Source organism: Oncorhynchus mykiss, chromosome 12, assembly GCF_013265735.2.
Source record: "Oncorhynchus mykiss isolate Arlee chromosome 12, USDA_OmykA_1.1, whole genome shotgun sequence".
NCBI classification, from domain to species: Eukaryota; Metazoa; Chordata; class Actinopteri; order Salmoniformes; family Salmonidae; genus Oncorhynchus; species Oncorhynchus mykiss.
The window spans coordinates 41,141,887-41,165,580 of record NC_048576.1 but is presented as its reverse complement, the minus strand read 5'-3'; the positions used below and the strand labels follow the sequence as shown (position 1 = coordinate 41,165,580).

Below are 23,694 nucleotides of genomic sequence, written 5' to 3'. Positions count from 1 at the left end.
TAAAAAAATATACTTCAGGAGCCTTCTCTTGGTGCGTGGGGACTTCACTTGAACTGCTAAATCCACTCACTCTCTAACCTGAACACTGTTGTCGGAGTGAAATGTATCCACCTTTATCAGATTCACATGCACTAGACTTGATTAGCTGACAACTAGATTTGTTTTCCAGTGAATGTGTTTCTTTGTTATTTACCCTTTTTATTTCAGGTTTATCAGGATTTATTTTTTAACTGTTCTCTGTATATGCAAATGAATGGACTGAAAATATGATCATGCTGCTTTTTTCTTCAGACCTCTGCAATTGTCCCCCTATCTGTTTCCCAGTCAGCTGTAGTTGTCGACTCTGGTTTCACCTGAAAGACTTTCGGCTGTGGCTGGGGTCTAGACTGTTTTGATTTATTCAAGTCCCCTCTTTAAAGTGGGGGCTATACAATTATCCTTTGGAGCATTAAGCATTGTCCTACAACAGCAAGAAGAACAGTCTTCTCTATGGTGACTGAAATTGCTACATTCCTAACAGGGGGGGCCCTGGAGTGTTCAAACGTACACTGACCAGCTACCCATGCATGGAAAATGGCCTCTGTCCTTTTAGCCAACTAACTGGGATTTAGATTTCTACCTCTGAAATGTCAGAGTGAGCCGATTGAAAGAAGTCCTTTGCAGTTGGCAGCACCTCTGTATGGATATGCCTTTGAAATTGTCGATCTGAGTTACTGTGTAAAGCCGACACGGATCTCTCTCTCGAAAATAAGTAGGCATTTTTAACTTGAGTGTAAAAGGACATCTGCAAACTCTCACTTGGATGAAGGGTTATGGTGTAACTGGACTTTTATGTTACTTTAAGTCTGATCCACTTATTCAAACACTGAGCTCTGCTCCTTTCTCCAGCCTGACTGCTCCAGTAGGGCAGGCGTTTGTCCAGATGTTCTGAACCTGCTACTCTTTCCATCCCCTACTTCCTCCGTGGGCTGGAGATGGCTTCCTGTCTGGAGACCAGTATAGTGACTTGGGCAGCTGTGAGGAGCACAAACAAGCCAAGACAGCTGGATGTGTCTATGAGAAAAACAAAGTGAGAGATAGAAGGAAGGAGAGAGAGAATGTGTGAAGGAGACAGTAAGATTTGTCCAGCTTCTGCCCATGGGACTTTGGTCGACACGTCCTGGGCCGTGAAACTATGTTAGGCACAGAGACCTAGTGTAGTTTGGGCCTGTGAGGAATGATGTGGGGGAGATTGTATTGGAAACTTAAGCCCTCATTCTCTTTCATGCGGGACCAGGGTGCTCTCGCACCTACAATGACCCCTTAGGGTCATGTTTTTGGTGTGCACACAACTTGTGCATAGTATGCCAAGGTGAATACAAAGGGAATGGTTTGTTTCATATAAGCTACTTTTAGGAGGGGTTGTTTGAGAGTAACTGAGTAATCAAGGCGTTTCCCATGTCATTTCATTTGAGAACGTCAAACCATATTACACAGTCAAGTCTGTGTCCGAGTGGAGAGATTGAGAAAATGTTACCTGAGTCTTAAAAGGGGAGCTTAGTCTTCACCCTGCATGCATTGAATGCACATAGTGTGTACAGTTCCACAAAACGATGTGTGGTATGTTCTCCCACTATATTTATTGCTTCTGTAGCATTGGTGCCCTGTAATATTGACAGATTTATTGGTGCAGGAATAGCAATCTTTTTCAGAAGTGGAGTTTGCCTTTGCATCAGAATCTGCCACTTCATAATAAATAGAGGATGTCCTTATCGTTTGGCCTCAAGACAACTCCAACCATACTTTATTAGTTACATTTTTTACTTTGAATTTCAATTGCTCCTTGATCACATGACGTAGACACTTCAAACCAACTTTGGATTGTTCACAAGGTAAGGACACACATTGCACACTCTTTGCTTTCCCCAAAAGCACCTTCTTAATTTTATATAAATATTGAATAAATATAAAAACTCTTCAACCACGTGACTTAACGTCATATCAACTGTCCATGTTGTACAACCTTTGCTTTTCTCATAAAATGATTCCTAAATGTTATACATATTTTTTTTATTATATACTGAACAAAAATATGAACGCACCGTGTAGAGTGTTGGTCCTATGTTTCATGAGCTGAAATAAAAGATCACAGAAATTGTCCATACGCACTGAAAGCGTATTTCTCTCAAGTTATGGGACCAAACTTGTTTACATCTCTGTTAGTGAGCATTTCTCCTTTGCCAAGATAATCCATCCACCTAACAGGTGTGGCATATCAAGAAACTGAATAAACTGCACGGTCATTACACAGGTGCATCTTGTGCTGAGGACAATAAAGGCCACTCTAAAATGTGCACACAACACAATGCCACAGATGTCAAGTTTTGAGGGAGAGTGCAATTGGCATGCTGACTGCAGGAATGTCCACCAGAGCTGTTGCCAGATATTTGAATGTTAATTTCTCTGCCATAAGCTGCCTCCAATGTCGTTTTAGATAATTTTGCAGTAGGTCCAACCAGCCTCACAACCGCAGACCACGTGTATCGTATCATGAGGGCGAGCGGTTTGCTGGTTTCAATGCTGTGAACAGAGTGGTTGGTGGTGGAGTTATTGTATGGGCAGGCATAAGTTACGGACAGCGAACACAATTGCATTTTATCGATGGCAATTTGAATGCACAAAAATACCATCAAATCAATTGTATTTGTCACATACACGTGTTTAGCAGATTTTATTGCGGATGTAGCGAAATGCTTGTGTTTCTAGCTCCAACAACGCAGTAATGTCTAACAAGTAATATCTCACAATTTCACAACAATACACACAAATCTCAAGTAAAAGACCTAAGGCCCATTGTGAGGCCCATTTTTTAAGGTATCTGTGACCAACAGTATTCCCAGTCATGTGAAATCCATAGCCTAATGAATTTATTTCAATTGATTGATTTCCTCATATGAACGAATGTCTGGCGAATATAGCTTCTCAAACCAACTTTACCACTGTGAGAAACTTGATTTGAACACTTTTGTTCCAAGACAGTATATTATTTCCTAACAAATATGCCACTTTGAGGTGCGAGATCGATTAGATTTTTCTATGACATGTTTTAATTTACATGTACTTGTATGTGGTTCGGGTTGAAGCATGATATGGTTATCATCATCGAAGTTAGATATATTTACACAGCGAATAGCAAATTATTTAGTCATTCTTATTATACTGCAGACACCACGACATTGATCTATTTTCAGCGTCATTAAACTATACGATGATTGCGAGTGACATTTTCATATTCCTGCCTGCTCCCATAAAGAGAGGAATGAATGACCCAATTTGAAACAGAATTGCGGTTGTATTCCACATAGATTGGCACAGTGTTTCCATGCGATGTCTTGTGAATGTAGTTTTGTTGTAAACTGACACTGGAAGGGGCTGGTCATTAACTGAAAGGGAAAAAAGGGAAGAATGCTTGGAGAAACTTCGTTTGGGGGGCGATTGACGAGCTGAGGAGCGAGGCGCACACTTATCCGAATTCTCTTTCGACTGCTATTCACTGTCCATTGGTACTGTACCATACGTTTTGTGATTTAAGTTTAGTCGGCGGTGTCTTTTGAAGTAATTAGTCATGAACCAAATGATAAGGAGTTGCAGTTAGAGCAACAGCTTCTGGAAGGAAATGTCTACTGTTGACCTTGGATTCCCTATTTAAAGTCCCATCATCAAGTGAGAATCCCACTGCGTTTCGCAGGTAAGAATGTATTACGGTCTGGGATTTCATTTGTTTTAGTCTAGTACAGTGTGCACTCCAGTAGAATGGGGTTTGAATCTGCCCGTTAATGATTTGGCACCTTTTCACCACTCATTGATTGACGACCTGAAATGACGTCGTTCAATGAGACGTTTTGTTGATCTTCTCTGAAATTCTTTCAGATGCTTTTGATTATTTTCGATCACCAAAGACAGATTCACGTGAAGTTATTGTTACAATGTAACAGTCATGGGGCAGTCCTGTCATGAAAGGGATTTTGGCAGTTGAAGCCCTTATCTACTTCCCCAGAGTCAAATGAACAGTTTCCACTAGTTCCAACAGCCACAAAGTCAGACATTTCTATATCGTAAAAATGTATGTAAAATAAAATGTATCTTAAAGGTTAAGCATGTGGTTAGGGTTATTGTTAAAATCACATTAAAGACGAGGAATTGTAGAAATAGGTGGGGTTTATGACTTTGTCTGTGGTAACTAGTAACGACCAGTTTGATGGACGTGGCTAACTATCATTAGCGCAATTGCTAACATACATTACATAGCTCTTGAAACTCAAATCAACCCAAACAATCCTTTGACAATTACCCTAAAATGATTATTTGCCTCCTACTGAGTTTAATGAGGTACCAGTCATTGCCCAACTATGTATCGGGTTAGGTTGATACTGCTTTCCCAGCTCGTTACCTTCAATGACTGAGCAAATTGTGATGGTCTGTTAAAATTCAACAGCAGTTAGTGTCTTGCAGAAGTATTCATCCCCCTTGGCGTTTTTCCAATTTAGTTGCATTACAACCTGTAATTTAAATTGATTTTATTTGGATTTCACGTGATGGACATACACAAAATAGTCCAAATTGGTGAAGTGAACTTTTTTTTAAATGCGGTGGTGCGTGCATATGTATTCACCCCCTTCGCTATGAAGCCCCTAAATAAGATCTGGTGCAACCAATTACCTTCAGAAGTACGATAAATAGTTAAACAAAGTCCACCTGTGTGCAATCTAAGTGTCACATGATCTCAGTGTAAATATACACCTGTTCTGAAAGGTCCCAGAGTCTGCAACACCACTAAGCAAGGGGCACCACCAAGCAGGCAACACCATGAAGACCAAGGAGCTCTCCAAACAGGCCAGGGACAAAGTTGTGGAGAAGTACAACTTTGAACATCCCACAGAGCACCATTTTAAATCCAGTACAAAAAAATTGAAAGAATATGGCACCACAACAAACCTGCCAAGAGAATGCCGGCCACCAAAACTCATGAACCAGCAAGGAGGGCATTAATCAGAGAGGCAACAGAGATCAAAGATAACCTTGAAGGAGCTGCAAAGCTCCACAGCGGAGATTGGCGTATCTGTCCATAGAACCACTTTAAGCCGTACACACCACCGAGCTGGGCTTTACGGAGGAGTGGCCAGAAAAAAAGCCATTGCTTCAAGAAAACAATAAGAAAACACATTTGGCGTTCGCCAAAAGGCCTGTGGGAGACTCCCCAAACATATGGAAGAAGGTACTCTGGTCAGATGAGACTAAAATGTAGCTTTTTGGCCATCAAGGAAACCGCTATGTCTGGCGTAAACCCAACACCTATCATCACCCCGAGAATACCATCCCCACAGTGAAGCGTGGTGGCAGCAGCATGCAGTGGGGATGTTTTTCATTGGAAGGGACTGGGAAAATGGTCAGATTTGATGGAATGATGGATGGAGCTTAATACAGGGAAATTCTTGAGGGAAACCTGTTTCAGTCATCCAGAGATTTGAGACTGGGATGGAGGTTCACCTTCCAGCAGGACAATGACCCTAAGCATACTGCTAAAGCAACACTCAGGTGGTTTAAGGGGAAACATTTAAATGTCTTGGAATGGCCTAGTCAAAGCCTAGACCTCAATCCAATTGAGAATCTGTGGTATGACTTAAAGATGAGCTGTAGACCAGCGGAACCCGTCCAACTTGAAGGAGCTGGAGCAGTTTTGCCTTGAAGAATGTGCAAAAATCCCAGTGACTAGATGTGCCAAGCTTATAGAGACATATCCCAAGAGACGTGCAGCTGTAATTTCTCTAAAAGGTGGCTCTACAAAGTATTGACATGCTCAAGTGTTCATATTTTAGTTTTTTACAATACAAAATATTTTTTATCTTCAAAGTGGTAGGCATGTTGTGTAAATCAAATGATACAAACACCCCAAAAATCAATTTTAATTCCAGGTTGTAAGGCAACAAAATATGAAAAACGCCAAGTGGGGTGAAAACTCGCAAGCCGCTGTAGTTAAAAGTGTCTTATAGGCAGACCTATTCTATTTCTATGGGTCAAACTCCTTCACAATTCCCTTATGCTCGCAAAAATAGTGTTGAATTTTCATTTCACTGTTCATAGCTTTGCGATACCACATTGATCCTTTAGAGGTAAATTTGGCTTTTCAGTTTAAATGTCATAAACCTTATCTCGATAAAGGCTAAGATGGATGTCTTACAAAGCAGTTTCATGGGGACTTGCTGAAAATAAGACGTCGGAATGAACTCTCTGGTCCACCCAAGATATGTTTTGTGGTTCATCCGATGGCCTTGATGACGTCGTCCCCACAGTGACCGTACGTACCCCAACCAGAATCCATTTACTCCCTGTTCCCCAAGACTTCATGGCCAAGCACGACTCCAACACCATCAAGTTTGCCGACGACACAACAGTGTTATCCCTGATCACCGACAACAATGAGAGCATATAGGGAGGAGGTCAGAGGCCTGGCCTCTCCCTCAACGTTATCAGTACAAAGGAGGTGATTGTGGACTACAGGAAAAGTAAGAACGAGCACACTCACATTCTCATCACACGGCTGTAGTGGAGCAGGTTGAGAGCTTCAAGTTTCTTGGTGTCCACATCACCCAAAGAACTGTCATTTTCCAAACACACCAAGACAGTTGTGAAGAGGGCACAACAAGCCTATTCCCCCACAGGAGACTGAAAAGATTTGGCATGGGTCCTCAGATCCTCAAAACGTTTATACAGCTACACCATCGAGAGCATCCTGACTAGTTGCATCACCGCCTGGTATGGGAACTGCTCGGTCTCTGACCGCAAGGCACTACAGAGGGTAGTGTGTACGGCCCAGTCCATCACTGGGGCCAAGCTTCCTGCCATCCAGGACCTCTATAACAAGAAGTGCCACAGGAAGGCCCTAAAGATTGCCAAAGACTCCAGCCACCCTAGTCTGCTACCACACGGCAAGTGGTACCGGAGCACCAAGTTCTTCTCAACTGCATTGTTGGTTAACTGGCTCACATGGACACCACTGGCAATTAAATATATTTTTGGGCCACAGCTTGCATATAATTGGAGAAGACCATTAAACTGTGTTAATGTATTAATCTCTCAATGGTGTCATTTTTCAATATTCTATAGCAGTTTTCCCCATGGAATACCATAGGACCTGCCTTGGTGAAGAATGTAAACATTGTCTCAAGGCAGCACAATGATCCCACTCTATAAAAATGCTTCCAATCCAAAACAGTTAAGAACAGTTGCTGCATATATTATGACTACATTTGGAGATATTTTTTTTCCCGTTCTGATCTTTGGCAAATCACCGCCCCTTCGTTGGTGATTGGTCAACGGTTTGTTGTTATTCACTTGAGAAATACTGCACCAAATATCTACGGTGTAAAATTGTGCAAAAAAAGATCTCCTCAAATGTCTACTCAAGAAATCTGTCATTAATTTTATCTTAGATTAATTCTGACTATTTTTGAGGAAGTGTATACTGGCTACGGCATCTCAAGATGGACAAACTATTGTTGTAGCTTTTTTCTCATTTTTCAAGCGAATGTGTATTAAGGGAGTATGCGAGCACACTGGTTCGCACCAGCCGAGCAGAGGTTTGCGGAAGGCTTTAAGAGAGTCTGTTGTAAAGAGGGGGATGGGGGAGGGGGTAATTGAGCAGGTAACTGGAGTGTGAAGCCTGCTGATCGTGAGTAGGTTGCAATAAGGCTCTCCTAATAGAACATGAGGTTAACATAATAGTTGGATTCCGTTTACATTTCTCTCCAGTAGTATTGTTGGACTGATGTTGCAAGTAGATAAGACTTCAATCGACAGACTTATATCCATTGGACTTACATGGAAATGCATGGTTTAGTTTCATGGCATAAGCATACCTTTTTTGTCCGTGTTATCTCGGCAATCTAAGCAACCTATCTCAATTCCAGAGAAGTTTCAACCAATGCCCCTCTCAACACTTACTTTGACCTTGCGGTTTGCGTCTACGTTCGGCCTGCACGCATCCTTTGAAACCACCCAACCTAATGGAATTGAATGTGGCTGTTGATGCGGGGCCGATTGCAGAGAACGAGCGTGATGTTTGCTTTTACGGCGGTAACGGTTACTTTACCACACACCCGGTCCCAGAGCGCACAGGAGCCTCACCTGTCACGTGTGCTCCAGCAATCACAACCGTTTTGATAGCTCACAGTCTATGGCCTCCATCCAAGCTTTGGCTCCTCTTCGTTTTTCTCTCTCTCCCCCTCTGTCATCCTTTCTCCCTCTCCACATGTTAGGTCAGCAGCAGCTGTCATGGCGTGCAGAGAGTGGAATTTTTCCTGCCCCAGAAGGAACAGAAGAAGAATAATAAAAAAAATACAATTGAGATCCTTGTATTTCCCACTGATATTCTGATCCAAACGTTTCCCTGGATCATCTTGGGAATGGCCTAAGTAGGAGAAACAAAAATGTTGGCAGGAAATCTGGTTAATTACGAATAGCTTTATCGATTGATTTTGACTGAGAGGATAGCTATGCAAAAGTGCTAAATGGAATGTTGTTGTTAGTGGTCAGACCAAGTCATTATTATTCGAGTCACAACCAAACATGAAACAGAAATGTCTAAGTGTAATAAACGCTACGGCGATGGAATGATGAAACGCCATCAATTATTGTAGGATTATATGGAATATAGATTTACCACATATGCATTTAAATGTGTAAAAGCACCCGCAAACATTTCAACAAGAGAACAAAGCGCCATCCACTGGCGGGAGTTCGCCACAGTAATAATACATTTTAACAACAAATTCCAAATGCAACCTAGGTAAAATATCAATTTCAAGCAATTTTGAAATACCAAAAAAACAGTAGGCCTATGCTAGTAATTGTTGCTTGATGCCTCATTGCTAGTTAGATTGCAAAGTAAGTACATTTTCTTGATCACCAAACAATTGTTGGAGCTGCATATTTATTTATTATGGCGATCCTCGCTCCCTACAATTTTAATATTTGCGCTGCACAGCATATCAGCAATCTGTCTGTTAGCTCACCCGATCTGTGTTGATTGACAGTTTGCTGGTCCAATCAGAGGACAGAGTGTGTTTCACTAGCCAAGGGCAACGCTGCGGCTACTCACTCTGGCTGCATGGAGAGTCACCCAGGGAGAGACTGCCACAAAATGAATAACAAAATGTTACAAAACCTGGCCAGATAATTTCAAGTCATTAGTCTCAAGTCGGAGCCCCGAGTCATGAGGCCCAATTCAAGTCTCAAGTTATTTTATTTTATAGTCCATAATTGTTGTTAGTGCCCTCTACACTGGTACTTAACTGTGAACATTGTAAAGATAAAGAACAGACAGTAGCTGCTTTGTGTTGACTCTGACAGTCATGAATGAAAAGTGTGTCTGTGTGTGCCTCTGCAGCCAGCATTATGTTGGCATATTTCACAATGCTGCTTACAGTGCCTTACTAGTCCAAATTAATGACGCTTTCCTTTCAAAATGTCTAAAGTTTTATTACTGTTTGAGCATCCTGAAATATCATTACATTCAGCCACACCAGTTTTATCACAACAATGCTCCCCATAACTGTCAAAATTCCACACCTTTTTGAATGCCAGTTTTTAAAAAAAATGTCCTAGAGTTTCTCATGCAGATCTCAGGGTGAGACTGCTGGCTTTAATTTGACTTGCTGTGGACCATAGAGACTTCCACCCTGTCCAAGCATCATGGGAGCCATCCAACTACCAGAGGAGCAGCTCTCTGCCCTGCTGACTATGACTCAGACATTTGATAGGTTTCCAGATGCATACCATGATATAAGAAGCTTTCAGCAACCACTGAGAAAGTTGCATCACCCCGATCATCTAGCCTGAGAGTTAGTGTTGCAGAGTACAGTGTGTTGCTTTACCCGACCATGTGCGATAGTTTAACCATATGGTTTTCACTTTGGAGGCTTTCGCCAAAGATGTATTAAACAATGAGCTCATCATTGTCCCGCAGTCAATTCGATTCTCTGAAGAGCATCTCTCGAATTGCCCCATTCGCTGTCAGCGGAGTTGACATTGAGCAGAGCAATCTTCAGACTTGTGCTCCTATGCACTTCAGTTGATGTGGTTTCCTAAATAACAGTGACAGTTGGTGTAGGCCTGTGCAATTGCTCCATCTGCACCCACTTGTTATGCAAAGCCTTTTTGATGCCTCAACAGTTGGTAAACAAAGGTGCTTCAGCAGTTTGTGGTGGGATACAGCACCAAGACATTTTTCACTTTCTCACAGGGGAAATCCTAGCTCCACTTGAAATGGAGCAAAACAAAGTTTGGTTCATGATTTAGAAGCAATGTGCTTCTCATCGATTGTACTCAATATAAACACAAGTGAAAGTGCTTTCGACTATATACTGTATGTCTGGTAGGGCTGAGCCCACTTAGTCGACTGGTCGATAGGCTGTTGGTCATCATATATTATTTTTTTGGGGCAGTAGCAAAAATATCTACACTGAGCAAAAATATAAACGCAACATGTAAAGTGTTATAAATAAATAAATAAATAAATAAAAAATCCCAGAAATGTTCGATACGCTCAAAAAGCTTATTTCTCTCAAATGTGCACAAATTAGTTTGCGTCCCAGTTAGTGAGTATTTCTCTTTTGCCAAGATAATCCATCCACCTTACAGGTGTAGCAAATCAATTTGATTGAAGATACGACATTATTATAAATTAAATTAAACTGTTCCAAGAAAATGTGCATACGAAAACCATAACTGGCACGCAGATCGGTAGAAAATAGTCAGATAAATTGGCATTCCACATGAAAGGTTGCCGTCTCCTCCTGTATCCTATTACAGGCAAAAGCAGAATCTGCGAAAGCCAGCGGGAGGAGGATGGTCAGGTTTTTCTTGATCTCTTGCTCCCTCATCAGTCATTTGTTTAATTTCATCTAACAGAGCATCAGACAAGCTCAATGCATGTAGTTGATTTTATTAAAAGTGTAGATTATTTGTTTGTAGTCTGTAGAGGGAATGTTGGTTACCCTGCAACGTGTCAGCCAATGCGGACGGCTTATTTGTGTTCCGTTGGAGAAATGCTTTTCTCTTTTTGGGGGAAAATATGGCTCTGTGATCTACACTTTGCAGTGGAGGATTTGTGAACAAAGGTTTGCGGGCATGCCTGCTCCATTGTTCTCTCCAGAAGCTGTGGTTTTTCACTAGATAGCATTTCCACATTTTTCCCAATGGATAAAACAACTGGGTCCAACAACTGTGTTGTGTTTACATTGAACTTTGGATTGAACATTTTGCAAAGATCTAATGAAAGCATGCTGACTTTACTGGTATGCATGCATCACTTTGCACAGCTCACCATTTTAAATGCATTACTTCATGTTGCGTAGGCGGGCAACACCAGCTGAACACCTGCAAGTGTGAGAGTGTGTATTAAGCATATTGTGTGTTTCTCTGTTTCCCGGCAGTGTCTAAGAAGCACGGGAAGCTGATCACGTTCCTGCGCACCTTCATGAAGTCCCGGCCCACCAAGCAGAAGCTGAAGCAGAGGGGAATCCTCCGGGAGAGGGTGTTTGGCTGTGACCTGGGAGAGCACCTCCTCAACTCGGGCCACGATGGTGAGACTTACACTCTTTCTCTGTCTCTGTCTCTCACTCACTCTCCATCTCTCGCGTTCTCTCACACACACATACTCATAGAAGTTCTTCAGCTTTGACCTCATTTGTGGTGTTTTGGCGACTTGAAACGCACACGTGCAAACACTAACATGCTGAGGGGTGTTCTCAGGATGAACAGTCGCCCTTCTTTGTGCAATATGGTCACTCACAGTATGGTAAAAGGGTGGACTAGTCTCCACCTAACATTGCTGTAATGCAAGGCTCGGCTCAAACTTGTCTCAACTCCGGTAGAGGCTAGAGCAAGGTTGAGCTGTTGAGAGTTCAGGTGGGCTTTCACGCTTCAGCAAACAAAGGAGATGAGGGCTACTCAACAACAATGACAAAAATCATGAGAATGGCTCACCAAGAAAAACTTACAAAAGGACTAACTCGAGATAAAAAGGAGTTGGAGCACTCAACAACGGAAAAAGGCACTTTAATCCATTGTACAGGATGCAAACAGATGACAGACGTTTCGACGTCAATCTGATGTCTTCCTCAGAGTGACCTGACCATTGCACTTAGCTCCTATTTATAGCCCAGTGGCCTATTGACACACAATGTAAAAAAATAATAATAATAAGAGAAATAGTGTCTAAATATACATAGGTGATATTTGGGTGTCTGAATCAGGAGAAACAGAGACCCTAAAAATCAAGGCAACAACATTGTAGAAATGAGGACAGTGAAAAATCATTGTTTAGCCCCTTTGGATCCACAGTGTCTGAGGAGTACTGCCAGAACACATGTTTGGCTTCGATGCAGTGGCACGCAATAGCATAGTCCGTGTTTTTATTTCGAATAGCAGCCTTATGTTCTGCGATGCGAAGATTCAATGCTTAAGTTTGACCAATATAGAGTAAGCAGCCCAGCAGATGCATTTGAGCAGGTATATCACATTTGTGGTCCTACAATTACTGACTCTTTATATTTTGTGTTCTTTACCTGTTCTCGGGTAAACAGATGCGAGGGTGGCAATGTTGTGAACTCTCGTACATTTGGATCACTTTTGAGGATGTTCCTGTGTTTCAATAGAATGGATTTGACGCAACCGGCACATGGGCTGTTCTCTGTGGAAAAAGAAAACAAACGTGGGGCGTTTTGTCCTGGTATCTGTTAGTGCCAGTAAGTACACTTTGATGCTCAGTCTCTGAATTTGAGATTGTGGTCAGATAAGTTAATATAAAAAATGTACTCTGAGGTTGAGCTGTTGTTCACTGACCCATACAGCTCGATGGGCCGGGCATGCAGAGTGAACCCGACCACCCCCGGTGTCCAGGGAGGGTTGCCACAGCAACTGAGGTGGCTTACAGAAAGTGTAGTGGTCTAGTTGGCAGTGTGGTTAAAGGGAGATTTCGCCTCTCCACTGATCTGGAGCCTGAGGGATCTGGCAACACATGCTTTGTTTGCCCCCAAATCCATCCTGAGCCGTCTGTTCTGTCAGCCGTCTTCACCACTACCAGCCTCTTCTGCTCTGTTCAGATTGGCCGCCATCACATGGCATTACAGTGGCAGGACTCATACTGTTGCACAAGTACAATACTGCCCATGTCGTCAGTGGTGTGGCTTTAGGAGAAGCAGGCATCCGTCTAGGAAATAATACTCTAATTTATGGGGTTTTCTTTGGCAATTTGTATGCTACGTACATAGCACATATTCAGCTTATATTTGAATGGCAGTGGTTTTAGATGCCGTTCAGTCTTTGTGAATGAAGAGTCCGTCTTCAAATCACATGCCTTGAGTTGTCCTCATTATATAAGCACGTGCTGTGTTTGTTTACACACACATCTGTCATGTGAGAAAGGAGATGACAGACTTGCGATCTCAGACATGGTAACTCTTACGACGGACAGCCAGTCAGAGCCGTCGAAATGGAGATAGATGTCAAACGACACAACCATACTTTACCTTTCAAACTGGAGCAGAGCAGTGCTCCCCAATAGTAACGAGATAGGGGATGACATCAGGGATAGATGACATGACATCACTGCACAGCTCCGGAGATGACATCTGTCCTGACTTTATGGGTCAGCCTCAGTTGCTGTATGTCTGTATGAGCAGCACAGCTTTCATACCAAGCTGTCACATGTCTTGTTTGAATGTCACATAAATGCAGGCCTAGACAAATGTTATATGATGTCATCAGCTAGCTTCTCCCTCGTGTGATGTGCTTAAGGTAACTCCTCTACCGTTGACTATCATCATACGGTTGAAGTCAGAAGTTTACATACACCTTAGCCAAATACAAATGGCATTTTTATGGTGGTTTTGGAGCAGTGGCTTCTTCCTTGCTGAGCAGCCTTTCAGGTTATGTCCATATAGGACTTGTTTTTACTGTGGATATAGATACTTTTGTACCTGTTTCCTCCAGCATCTTCACAAGGTCCTTTGTTGCTGTTCTGGGATTGATTTGCAATTTTCGCGCCAAAGTATGTTCATCTCTAGGAGACAAAAGGGTCTCCTTCCTGAGCGTTATGACGGCTGCGTCGTCCCATGGTGTTTATACTTGTGTACTATTGTTTGTACAGATGAATGTGGTACCTTCAGGCATTTGGAAATTGCTCCCAAGGATGAACCAGACTTGTGGAGGTCTACAATTTTTTGCTGATTTCTTTTCATTTTCCCATGATGTCAAGCAAAGAGGCACTGAGTTTGAAGGTAGGCCTTGGAATGCATCCACAGGTACACCTCCAATTGACTTAAATTATGTCAATTAGCCTATCAGAAGATTCTAAAGCCATGACATTTTCTGGAATTTTCCAAGCTGTTTAAAGGCACAGTCAACTTAGTGTATGTAAACGTCTGACCCACTGTAATTGTGATACAGTGAATTATACGTGAAATAATCAGTTTGTAAACAATAGTTAGAAAAATGCACAAAGTAGATGTCCTAACCGACTTGCCAAAACTATAGTTTGTTAACAAGACATTTGTGGAGTGGTTGAAAAAGGAGTTTTAATGACTCCAACATAAGTGTATGTAAACTTCTAACTTCAACTGTACATGAGTCTTAAGAATTGTATTTTCTTCACACACGCCTCTCCTCTCGCTCCCCTCTCCTCTCGCTCCCCTCTTCTCTCGCTCCCCTCTCCTCTCGCTGCCCTCTCCTCTCGCTGCCCTCTCCTCTCGCTCCCCTCTCCTCTCGCTCCTCTCTCCTCTCGCTCCCCTCTTCTCTCAATTCAATTCAAAGGGCTTTATTGGCATTGGAAACATGTACATTGCCAAAGCAAGTGAAATAAACAATCAAAAATGAACAGTAAACATTACACTCACAAACATTTTGAAAGAATATAAACATTTCAAATGTTATATTATTGGCTATGTACAATGTTCCAACAATGTGCAAATAGTTGTAGTATTAAAGGGAACATAAACAGATAAAGATAGGGTGTATTTACAATGGTGTTTGTGCTCCACTGGTTGCCCTTTTCCTTTTGGCAGCACGTCACACATCTTGCTACTGTGGTATTTCACCTAATTGTTATGGGAGTGTATCAAGATTGGATTTGTTTTCAAATTCTTTGTGGATCTGTGTAATATGAAGGAAATATATGTGTCTCTGATATGGTCATACAGGAGGTTAGGAAGTGCAGCTCTTCCCTTGCGAGCCAGGTCTGCCAGTGGCGGCCTCTCTCACTAGCAAGGCTATGCTCACGGAGTCTGTACATAGTCAAGGATTTTCTTAATTTTAGATCGGTCACAGTATTCTACTACTGTGTACTCTCTGTTTAGGCCCAAATAACATTCCAGTTGGCTCAGTTTTTTGTTGTTGATTCGTTCCAATGTGTCAAGTAATATCTTTTTGTTTTGTCATGACTGGGGTTGTGTTGCTGTCCTGAGGCTCTGTCTGTTTGTGTTAGTGAGCAGAGGATGTTTTTACAGAATTCTGCATGCAGATTCTCAATTTGGTGTTTGTCCTATTTTGTGAATTCTTGGTTGGTGAGTGGACCCCCGCCCTCACAACCATAAAGGGCAATGGGTTCCATAACTGATTGAAGTAAGTTAAGCCAGATCCTAATTGGGATGTGAAATGATATGTTCCTTTTGATGGCGTAGAAGGCCCTTCTTGCCTTGTCTCTCAGATTGTTCACAGCTTTGTGGAAGTTACCAGTGGTGCTGATGTTTAGGCTGAGGTAGGTACCGTTTTTTACAGTGTCCAGGTGAAATGTGTATTTATGGTCCTGGCAACTGGACCTTTTTTTTAGGAAAAACTATTTTTGTCTTACTGAGATTACCTGTCAGGGCCCAAGTCTGACAGAATCTGTGCAGAAGATCGAGGTGCTGCTGAAGGCCTTCCTTGGTTGGGGGCAGAAGCACCAGATCATCTGCTAACAGTAGACATTTGACTTCAGAGTCTAATAGGGTGAGACAGAGTGCTGCAGACTGTTCTAGTGCCCTCGCCAATTCATTGATTTACCGGGCATTCGACCCCTTGACTTTTTCCATAATTTGTTACGTTACATTCTTATTCTAAAATGTATTAAATAGTTTTTTACCCTCATCAATCTACACACAATACCTCAATGACAAAGCAAAAACAGGTTTTTAGAAAATTGTGCAAATGTATAAATAATAAAAAATAATAATAATAAATAATTTACTTAAGTATTCAGATCCCTTACTCAGTACTTTGTTGAAGCACCTTTGGCAGTGATTACAGCCTCGAGTCGTCTTGGGTATAACGCTACAAGCATGGCACCTGTATTTGGGGAGTTCCTCCCATTCTTCTCGGCAGATCCTCTCAAGGTCTGTCAGGTTGGATGGGGAGCGTCGCTGCACAGCTATTTTCAGGTCTGTGCAGAGATCTTCAAACGGGTTCAAGTCCGGGCCACTCAAGGACATTCAGAGACTTGTCCTAAAGCCACTCCTGCATTGTCTTGGCTGTGTGCTTAGGGTCGTTGTCCTGCTGCTGAAAAACATCCCTACAGCATAATGGTGCCACCACTATGCTTCACCGTAGGGATGGTGCCAGGTTTCTTCCAGATATTCAGGCCAAGGAGATCAATCTTGGTTTCATCATATATGTTGACGAGGGTGGGGCTTAAGCTGCATCACTTTCTCAGCCCTTCGCCCTCAGGAAAGAAATCTGTATTTTTTTTGCCAATTTTAACCTCACACTTATTGTTTGTGTACATGGCTTTTATGACGTCTTATGTGTTTTCCACCCCAACACTGCTTTCTGTCAACTTATATAGCAGACCCTCATGCCAAATTGAGTCAAGCTTTTTTGAAATCAACAAAGCATGAGAAGACTGGTTTTGTTTTGTTTGTCAATAGGGGTGTGCAGGGTGAATACGTAATCTGTCATACAGTAATTTGGTAAAAAGGCAATTTACATTTGCTTAGGACATTGTTTTCACGGCTGTTAATAATAATGCAGAGAATTTTCACAAGGTTGCTATTGACTCATATCCCACGATAGTTATTTGGGCTGAATTTGTCTCCACTTTTGTGGATTTGGGTGAGCTGAGGTGAGGATGATGTTAGTGTTTAAGTGTAGCCAATTGTAATTTTTATTCTGTATATTTTATCGGGCTCCCGAGTGGCGCAGCGATCTAAGGCACTGCATCTCATTGTTAGAGGCGTCACTACAGACCCTGGTTCGATTCCAGTTTAATCTATTTGATATGGAAGCTGAGGGGTCAATTATACTATTAAGGCTTTGTACTGCCACCTTCACTACTGCAGTACAATGTTTTGTCCAGGAAGTTGTTGAAAAGGCATTGGATTTGTTTTTGGCTAATTGTTTTTTGGAAAGTTTCCACACTACTTTCCATCCATGTGTAACATTTCATAATAGTAGGCAGTTTGTTCGGCTTTAATGCCTCATGATTGAGTATTGCTCTGTTCAAGTAGTCTGTGATTTTGCTGTTAGGCTGTAACAACATAAAATGTGGAAAAAGTCAAGGGATCTGAATACTTTCCGAATGCACTGTAGGTAGCACACAGGAGAACATTTTTCTCAGGTAATATCCTTATTCATTTCAAGCCAGATTTTTTTTTAAATCCTTTTTTGATTAATTTAATAAAGTGGGTTAGGTCTGCTCTATACCAAATTAGCGTGCCCCCTGAGTCTCTTCCCTGTTTCACACCTGGTAGTTTGGTGGATGGACCACCAGCTCTATGTAACCTAGAGGGCAACCAGTGGGTCCATCTCCTCTATACCATGTTTCTTGTAAGATGACAATGTCTGTATTTATGTTTTTGTTGGTGAGGTCTGGTTTCTTGCTCTTTAGTCCAAAGGCAGCTGACCTCAGACCTTGTATATTCCAGGATGAGATGCTAAACGTTTTGTGTTTCATAGTATCTAGTGTTATTTGTGTGGTTTAGGCTCGGACCATTGGGTGTGAGCTGAGCATCTGGTGCATGCCTCTTAGGTCGCGGGGTGGGATGTGGGTGGGTGTATTAGTGGGGGTGGGGCCTGTGTCTGCTCATGGGCTGTCATGTTGAGGTCCTTTCTGCAGGGGTGGGGGGCATGGTGAGGCAGAAGGGGCATAAGACTGATCTGGGGAGGGCTTATATAAGGTGTGGCTAGGTTTTGGGGAGGGGTCAAATGGTGGGGGTGAGGATCCTCATGGTGCGGGTCCTCCAGGAGGGGGGTCTCGCAGTTCTGGGAGGGTGTCTCGCTGGTCTGGACAGGGTGTCTATTTCTCTGTTGCTCCTGTGTGCGGTGCTGGGGCTGCAGATCGGGGGATGTCCTTCAAGGTCCTGGCAAAAGTGGGGAGACTGCTGCTGGGTGTTTGGACACCAGAGTTTAGCCACTTGGGGTTATGGAATAAGTTTCCTCATCGATGTATTTCCCATTTGAGTCCATGAGGATCACAATCTCTGGCTTTTGTGTGGGGGTGTTGTCAGGAGAGCTATCTGGGGGCCTGACGGGGCAGTTTGAAGAGGTGTGATCACTCGCTTGGGGTGTGGAGTCGTCACCAAGGGAAAGCTTCTCCTGACCTGTGACCTCTTCATTGGAAGTCCTGTTGGAAATGCATGAAGTTGCCCTGCAGTACCACTGTTCTGTTATTGTAAAGTATGACAGAGGGTGTCAGTATCAGGGTCCTTGTTTTCCAGTATTCTGATTTTCCTCCCTCCACCAATACCTGCTCTCTTCAAATAAGGGTAGTGTGCTCTTATAGCTGTGTGCCATGCACATGGATGGTCTGTGTGGAAGGTTAAGTTGCTTGCTTTCCCATTTTTGTAGGGTTCTGTTCTTTCCTAGCAAGCTTGGGAGCCTTTTAACTTAGCATTCAGTCTTTATACAGTTATATCTAGAGATGATTGTAATGTTTTCTTTTTAAGCTTTATAAGTAGCTTCAGACTGATCATTACTTACTCAGTTCCCCATTGGATGGCATGTTTGGCTTTCTGTTGTGCTTCTTTTGCTGGTTGCTGGTTTGTCAGAAAGTTTTCTGGATAGTCCTTGGCAGTAACAATCCTTGGCAGTAACAATCCTTGGTAGTAAAAATCCTTCCAGAATCCTTCCAGGTAATATTGTCCAAAATCAGGTTGTAGGTTTTGATTTTGAATGAAGGTTATGTTGTGGAGGGTAGTGACCTGTATATGTCCTTGTATCCATCTTTTCATTAAAAAAACAATATGCTGAAGGATTTCAGGGCTCATCTGCTCTCTCTTGCTCTCTGTCCCCTCTCTCTGCCCTCTCTCTCTCTCTTCCCTCGCAGCAGGCCATGACGTGTTATCTGATTATCTTGTCCAGATATCTACTGAGACAAGGAACCGTAAAGGATATAAGTGCCCTTTTTGAAAGCAAGGGTTGGTATGATGTGAAGCTGGCAGGCCTTGGTGTCAGGCAGCTCAAAGCTTTGCAGACTTCAACTTTCAAATATTGCCTTTTGAAAATCAACTTGCGGAGAATGCCTTTTGATTTGGTTTTCTCCACGTTGTATTCTTGGTAGTTCAAGTTCATGTTTTTCTTTATCAGAGAACATAAAATCTTCTCTCAATGCAAAAACACGTTTACCTGGTGTTCCCCTGGGGAATAATATGTGCTCGTTCTTTAGAAAGGAGGAAGACAGAAGGTGCCTCTTTTCGCCCTTGCAGTGTTCCGGTGCACATCTATTGATTGAAGTAGAGATGCCCTTTTTAAAGTTGTCTGAGTGTCTTGTGTTCTCTGACATTGTGTTTCCTGCTCCAGTTCCCCAGGTACTCAAGAGCTGCACGGAGTTCATCGAGAAACATGGCGTGGTGGACGGCATGTACCGCCTCTCTGGAATCGCCTCCAACATCCAGAAACTACGGTAAGACACGCACGCACACACACACACTCTCACGCACACTGATTTGACAGTGCTATCCGTTAAACATGGGTCTGCCTCAGGGCGTTCATAGACGTAATCTCAAGTGTACACCAGCCACCAACTTCTGAGAATTTGTTCTGTTCTGCACAAAAGCCCTCAGTGGACAGAGAAGGCAAAGGTATTTTTAAAACATCATGGACCTTGACTACCAGGTGGCATTGTACTCTATCAGTTCATGTTCATGAGTACAGCTCTCGTCACAGTAAATAAAGGGTGAAACCCAACTCCTAAACGTAATGCACTTGTGCCATACATGTCAACAAAATTCCATCAAAGATAACTTGCACTTTCAACAGAAATTCCCATGATCTTTTCCTTGGCATGCGAAATGTGCATTTACCCCTGTGTGTGGGCGCTGTGGGCATCCCTCAACAACACGTGTGGGTGGGTGTGTGTGTGTACATGTATGTGCGTGGGCATCCCTCGTCAAAAACCTGTTGACTGGCTGTGGAACATAACCCCTAACTGTTCTCTTCCCATTTTTGCACTGTTCATTTTGTCCTCAAACAGTCCAAGTAAGTGACATTGTTGCACTCTGCCAACTGAGAACTCACAGTATCTCACTCTGTAATTCTAACATTTTAGACTGTGAAGAGGAAGGAATGTTTGGCGTCTTGAAGCCAAGCGTGAAATGGTGTGGGTTTTTTGTAGTATTTTATGGTGCTTTTTTTTCTTCTTCTTTTCTCCTGAATAAGTATAATCCTAACCCTGCAATAATTATTTGCATGGTTTAACTCAGGATTGACATTTAGGAACCGTCTTAAAATGTAGATTTACAATTGTTAAACCCACTGTTGAAGATCCCAACTGCAACTTTACACCTTGGTTGTCTTGGATTACTACATTAATATAATGTGGCATTTATGACAACACCATTATTCCGCTGAATGTACAAAACATGAGGAAAATCTGCTCTTTCCATGACATAGTGACCAGGTGAATTCAGGTGAAAGCTATGATCCCTTATTGATGTCACTTGTTGAATCCACTTCAATCAGTGTAGTTGAAGGGGAGGAGACAGGTTAAAGGAGGGTTTTTAAGCATTGAGACATGGATTGTGTATGTGTGCCATTCAGAGGGTGAATGGGCAAGACAAAATATTTCAGTGCCTTTGAACGGGGTATGGTAGTAGGTGCCAGGCGCACCGTTTTGAGTGTGTCAAGAACAGCAACACTGCTGGGTTTTTCACACTCAATAGTTTCCCGTGTGTATTAAGAATGGTCCACCACCCAAAGGACATCCAGCCAACTGTGGGAAGTATTGGAGTCAACACGGGCCAGCATCCCTGTAGAACACTTTCGACAACTTGTAGAGTCCTTGCCCTGACGAACTAAGGCTGTTTGTTCTGAGGGCAGAAGGGGTGCAACTCAATATTAGGAAGGTGTTCCTAATGTTTTGTACACTGAAAGGCGCTCAGACAATTTCATCATCTCGGATGTTTGAACAAAGAAATGAGGGTTTGTTTATGAAGTAAGAGTTATTGATGGCTGCTTCCCATTAGAAACTTCTAAACATTTATAAAGGGAGTGTCCTGTCCAGAACGCTCTGTTTATTTACATAGTAGTTCATATTCCATGGATTTATCATGAATTCTTCAGGTCACAAAACTCAACACAGAACAGTATGACAAACGCATGAAATAGTATGCACTCACTACTGTAAGTTGCTCTGAATAAGAGCATCTGCTAAATTACTCAAATGTAAAACTAAGATGAAGAGATGAACCAACACCTCTTTGCAATGGGAGGAATGGTTTTATTTTCCTCTCTTGATTTGTCTATATCTTTCTGTTACTTACTTGCTCACTCTCTGTCCATTAATCTGTCTCTCTCTTTCTTGCTCAATCCGCTCTTTCCTTCTATCCCTCCCCTCTCCATCCATGTCTTTCTATCCCTCCCCTCTCCATCCATGTCTTTCTATCCCTCCCCTCTCCATCCATGTCTTTCTATCCCTCTCCCTCTCCATCCATGTCTTTCTATCCCTCCCCTCTCCATCCATGTCTTTCTATCCCTCCCCTCTCCATCCATGTCTTTCTATCCCTCCCCTCTCCATCCATGTCTTTCTATCCCTCCCCTCTCCATCCATGTCTTTCTATCCCTCCCCTCTCATCCATGTCTTTCTATCCCTCCCCTCTCCATCCATGTCTTTCTATCCCTCCCCTCTCCATCCATGTCTTTCTATCCCTCCCCTCTCCATCCATGTCTTTCTATCCCTCCCTCTCCATCCATGTCTTTCTATCCCTCTCCCTCTCCATCCATGTCTTTCTATCCCTCCCCTCTCGCTCTCCATCCGTCTTTCTATCCCTCCCCTCTCCCTCTCCATCCATGTCTTTCTATCCCTCCCCTCTCACTCTCCATCCATGTCTTTCTATCCCTCTCTCCGCTAGGCATGAGTTTGACTCGGAGCAGATCCCCGACCTGACCAAAGACGTGTACATCCAGGACATCCACTGCGTGGGCTCATTGTGCAAGCTCTACTTCCGCGAGTTGCCCAACCCCCTGCTCACCTATCAGCTCTACGAGAAATTCTCCGTAAGGACAGCGCTCTTGGCACAGCACGGGGACTGCACTCTGAGTGCCCTTCTCCACCCAAAACAATAACATCACGATTTCTCACACTAACATGCTGCTGCCGCTTGGTGTCCCCCTAGTTACAACGAGCCCCTTCTGTTTTGGTTTGAGAGCTCTACAGAGTTGCAATGTTGCGTAGTGCCCTTGGTGTGTTGCGTAGTGCCCTTGGTTTCGCATTGTCCCAAACTGGCGTCCAATTTCCATGTCCAAAATACTTTTTTTTCCCTCTCTGTCTCTGTGGGAGGTATGTTCAAGACCCTCGCCAGGACCAAGTGTCAATTATCTCAAGTTTAATTACTGTATATGTTATGAGGGTGCGCTAATCTGACACTTTTCCCCCCCAAAGTAAAATATGAAAATTGTCATAGGCCCTCAGAAATCACATTCTCGATTTACCAAAGACCAAATACACTGTTGGAGGGCTTATCTTGGAACCCCCACTCCAAATCTAAGCGCATGGCACCCACTTTAAACGACTAGTATTACAAATACAAAACTCACTCCGACTTCAAATAAAACCCCTCACCAAACAAAATGGTCTTGGCTGGAGCCTTTAAAGATGGTGTAAATGTTTGCTGGTTGCAATGGAAGAGAGGGGGAAGGGTGGCGGCGGGAGTGTTCTGTCCCCTTGGCTTAGCCAAGCGGTGTGCAAGTGCCTCTACACCGGCCCTGGCCGACTGACTGCGTGGAGGTGTCGTGTTAATGAGGCACTCCTTAACGCAGAGGCACTGATCCCTACCACTCTCCTCCCTCCCTCCATCCTCCCCTCCATCTCCCTCGTTCCTTTCCGCTCCACAGGAGGCCGTGTCAGCAGCCACAGACGAGGAGCGGCTTATCAAAATACATGATGTCATTCAGCAGCTGCCGCCTCCGCATTACAGGTTAGCGCAAATCCACGCTGCCCCCTGCAGGAACACACAGACTACAACGCACAGTGCTGTCTCATAACAGGATGTCAATCTATGTCAATAAACGCAACATTTTCAAAGATTTTACTGAGTTGCAGTTCATATAAGGTAATCAGTCTACCTTATATATAATACATTCATTAGGCCCTAATCGGTGGACTTTACATGGCTGGGAATACAGATATGCATCTGTTAGCCAGAGATACCTTAAACAAATAGGGGTGGCTTAGAAAACCAGTCAGTATCT

General features: G+C 43.0%; 1 protein-coding gene across 8 annotated transcripts in view; it reads left to right on the top strand.

Annotated features, from left to right (window-relative positions):
- Positions 1-23,694, top strand: part of arhgap32b (Rho GTPase activating protein 32b) — a 233,855-nt gene that overhangs the window by 198,430 nt on the left and 11,731 nt on the right. For all 8 annotated transcript variants that reach the window (XM_021623785.2, XM_021623784.2, XM_021623782.2 and 5 more), the window contains 4 exons: positions 11,472-11,621; positions 19,807-19,909; positions 22,356-22,500; positions 23,338-23,420. In XM_021623785.2, coding sequence (XP_021479460.2) covers positions 11,472-11,621; positions 19,807-19,909; positions 22,356-22,500; positions 23,338-23,420 — 481 coding nt within the window. The remainder of the gene's footprint in view (positions 1-11,471; positions 11,622-19,806; positions 19,910-22,355; positions 22,501-23,337; positions 23,421-23,694) is intronic.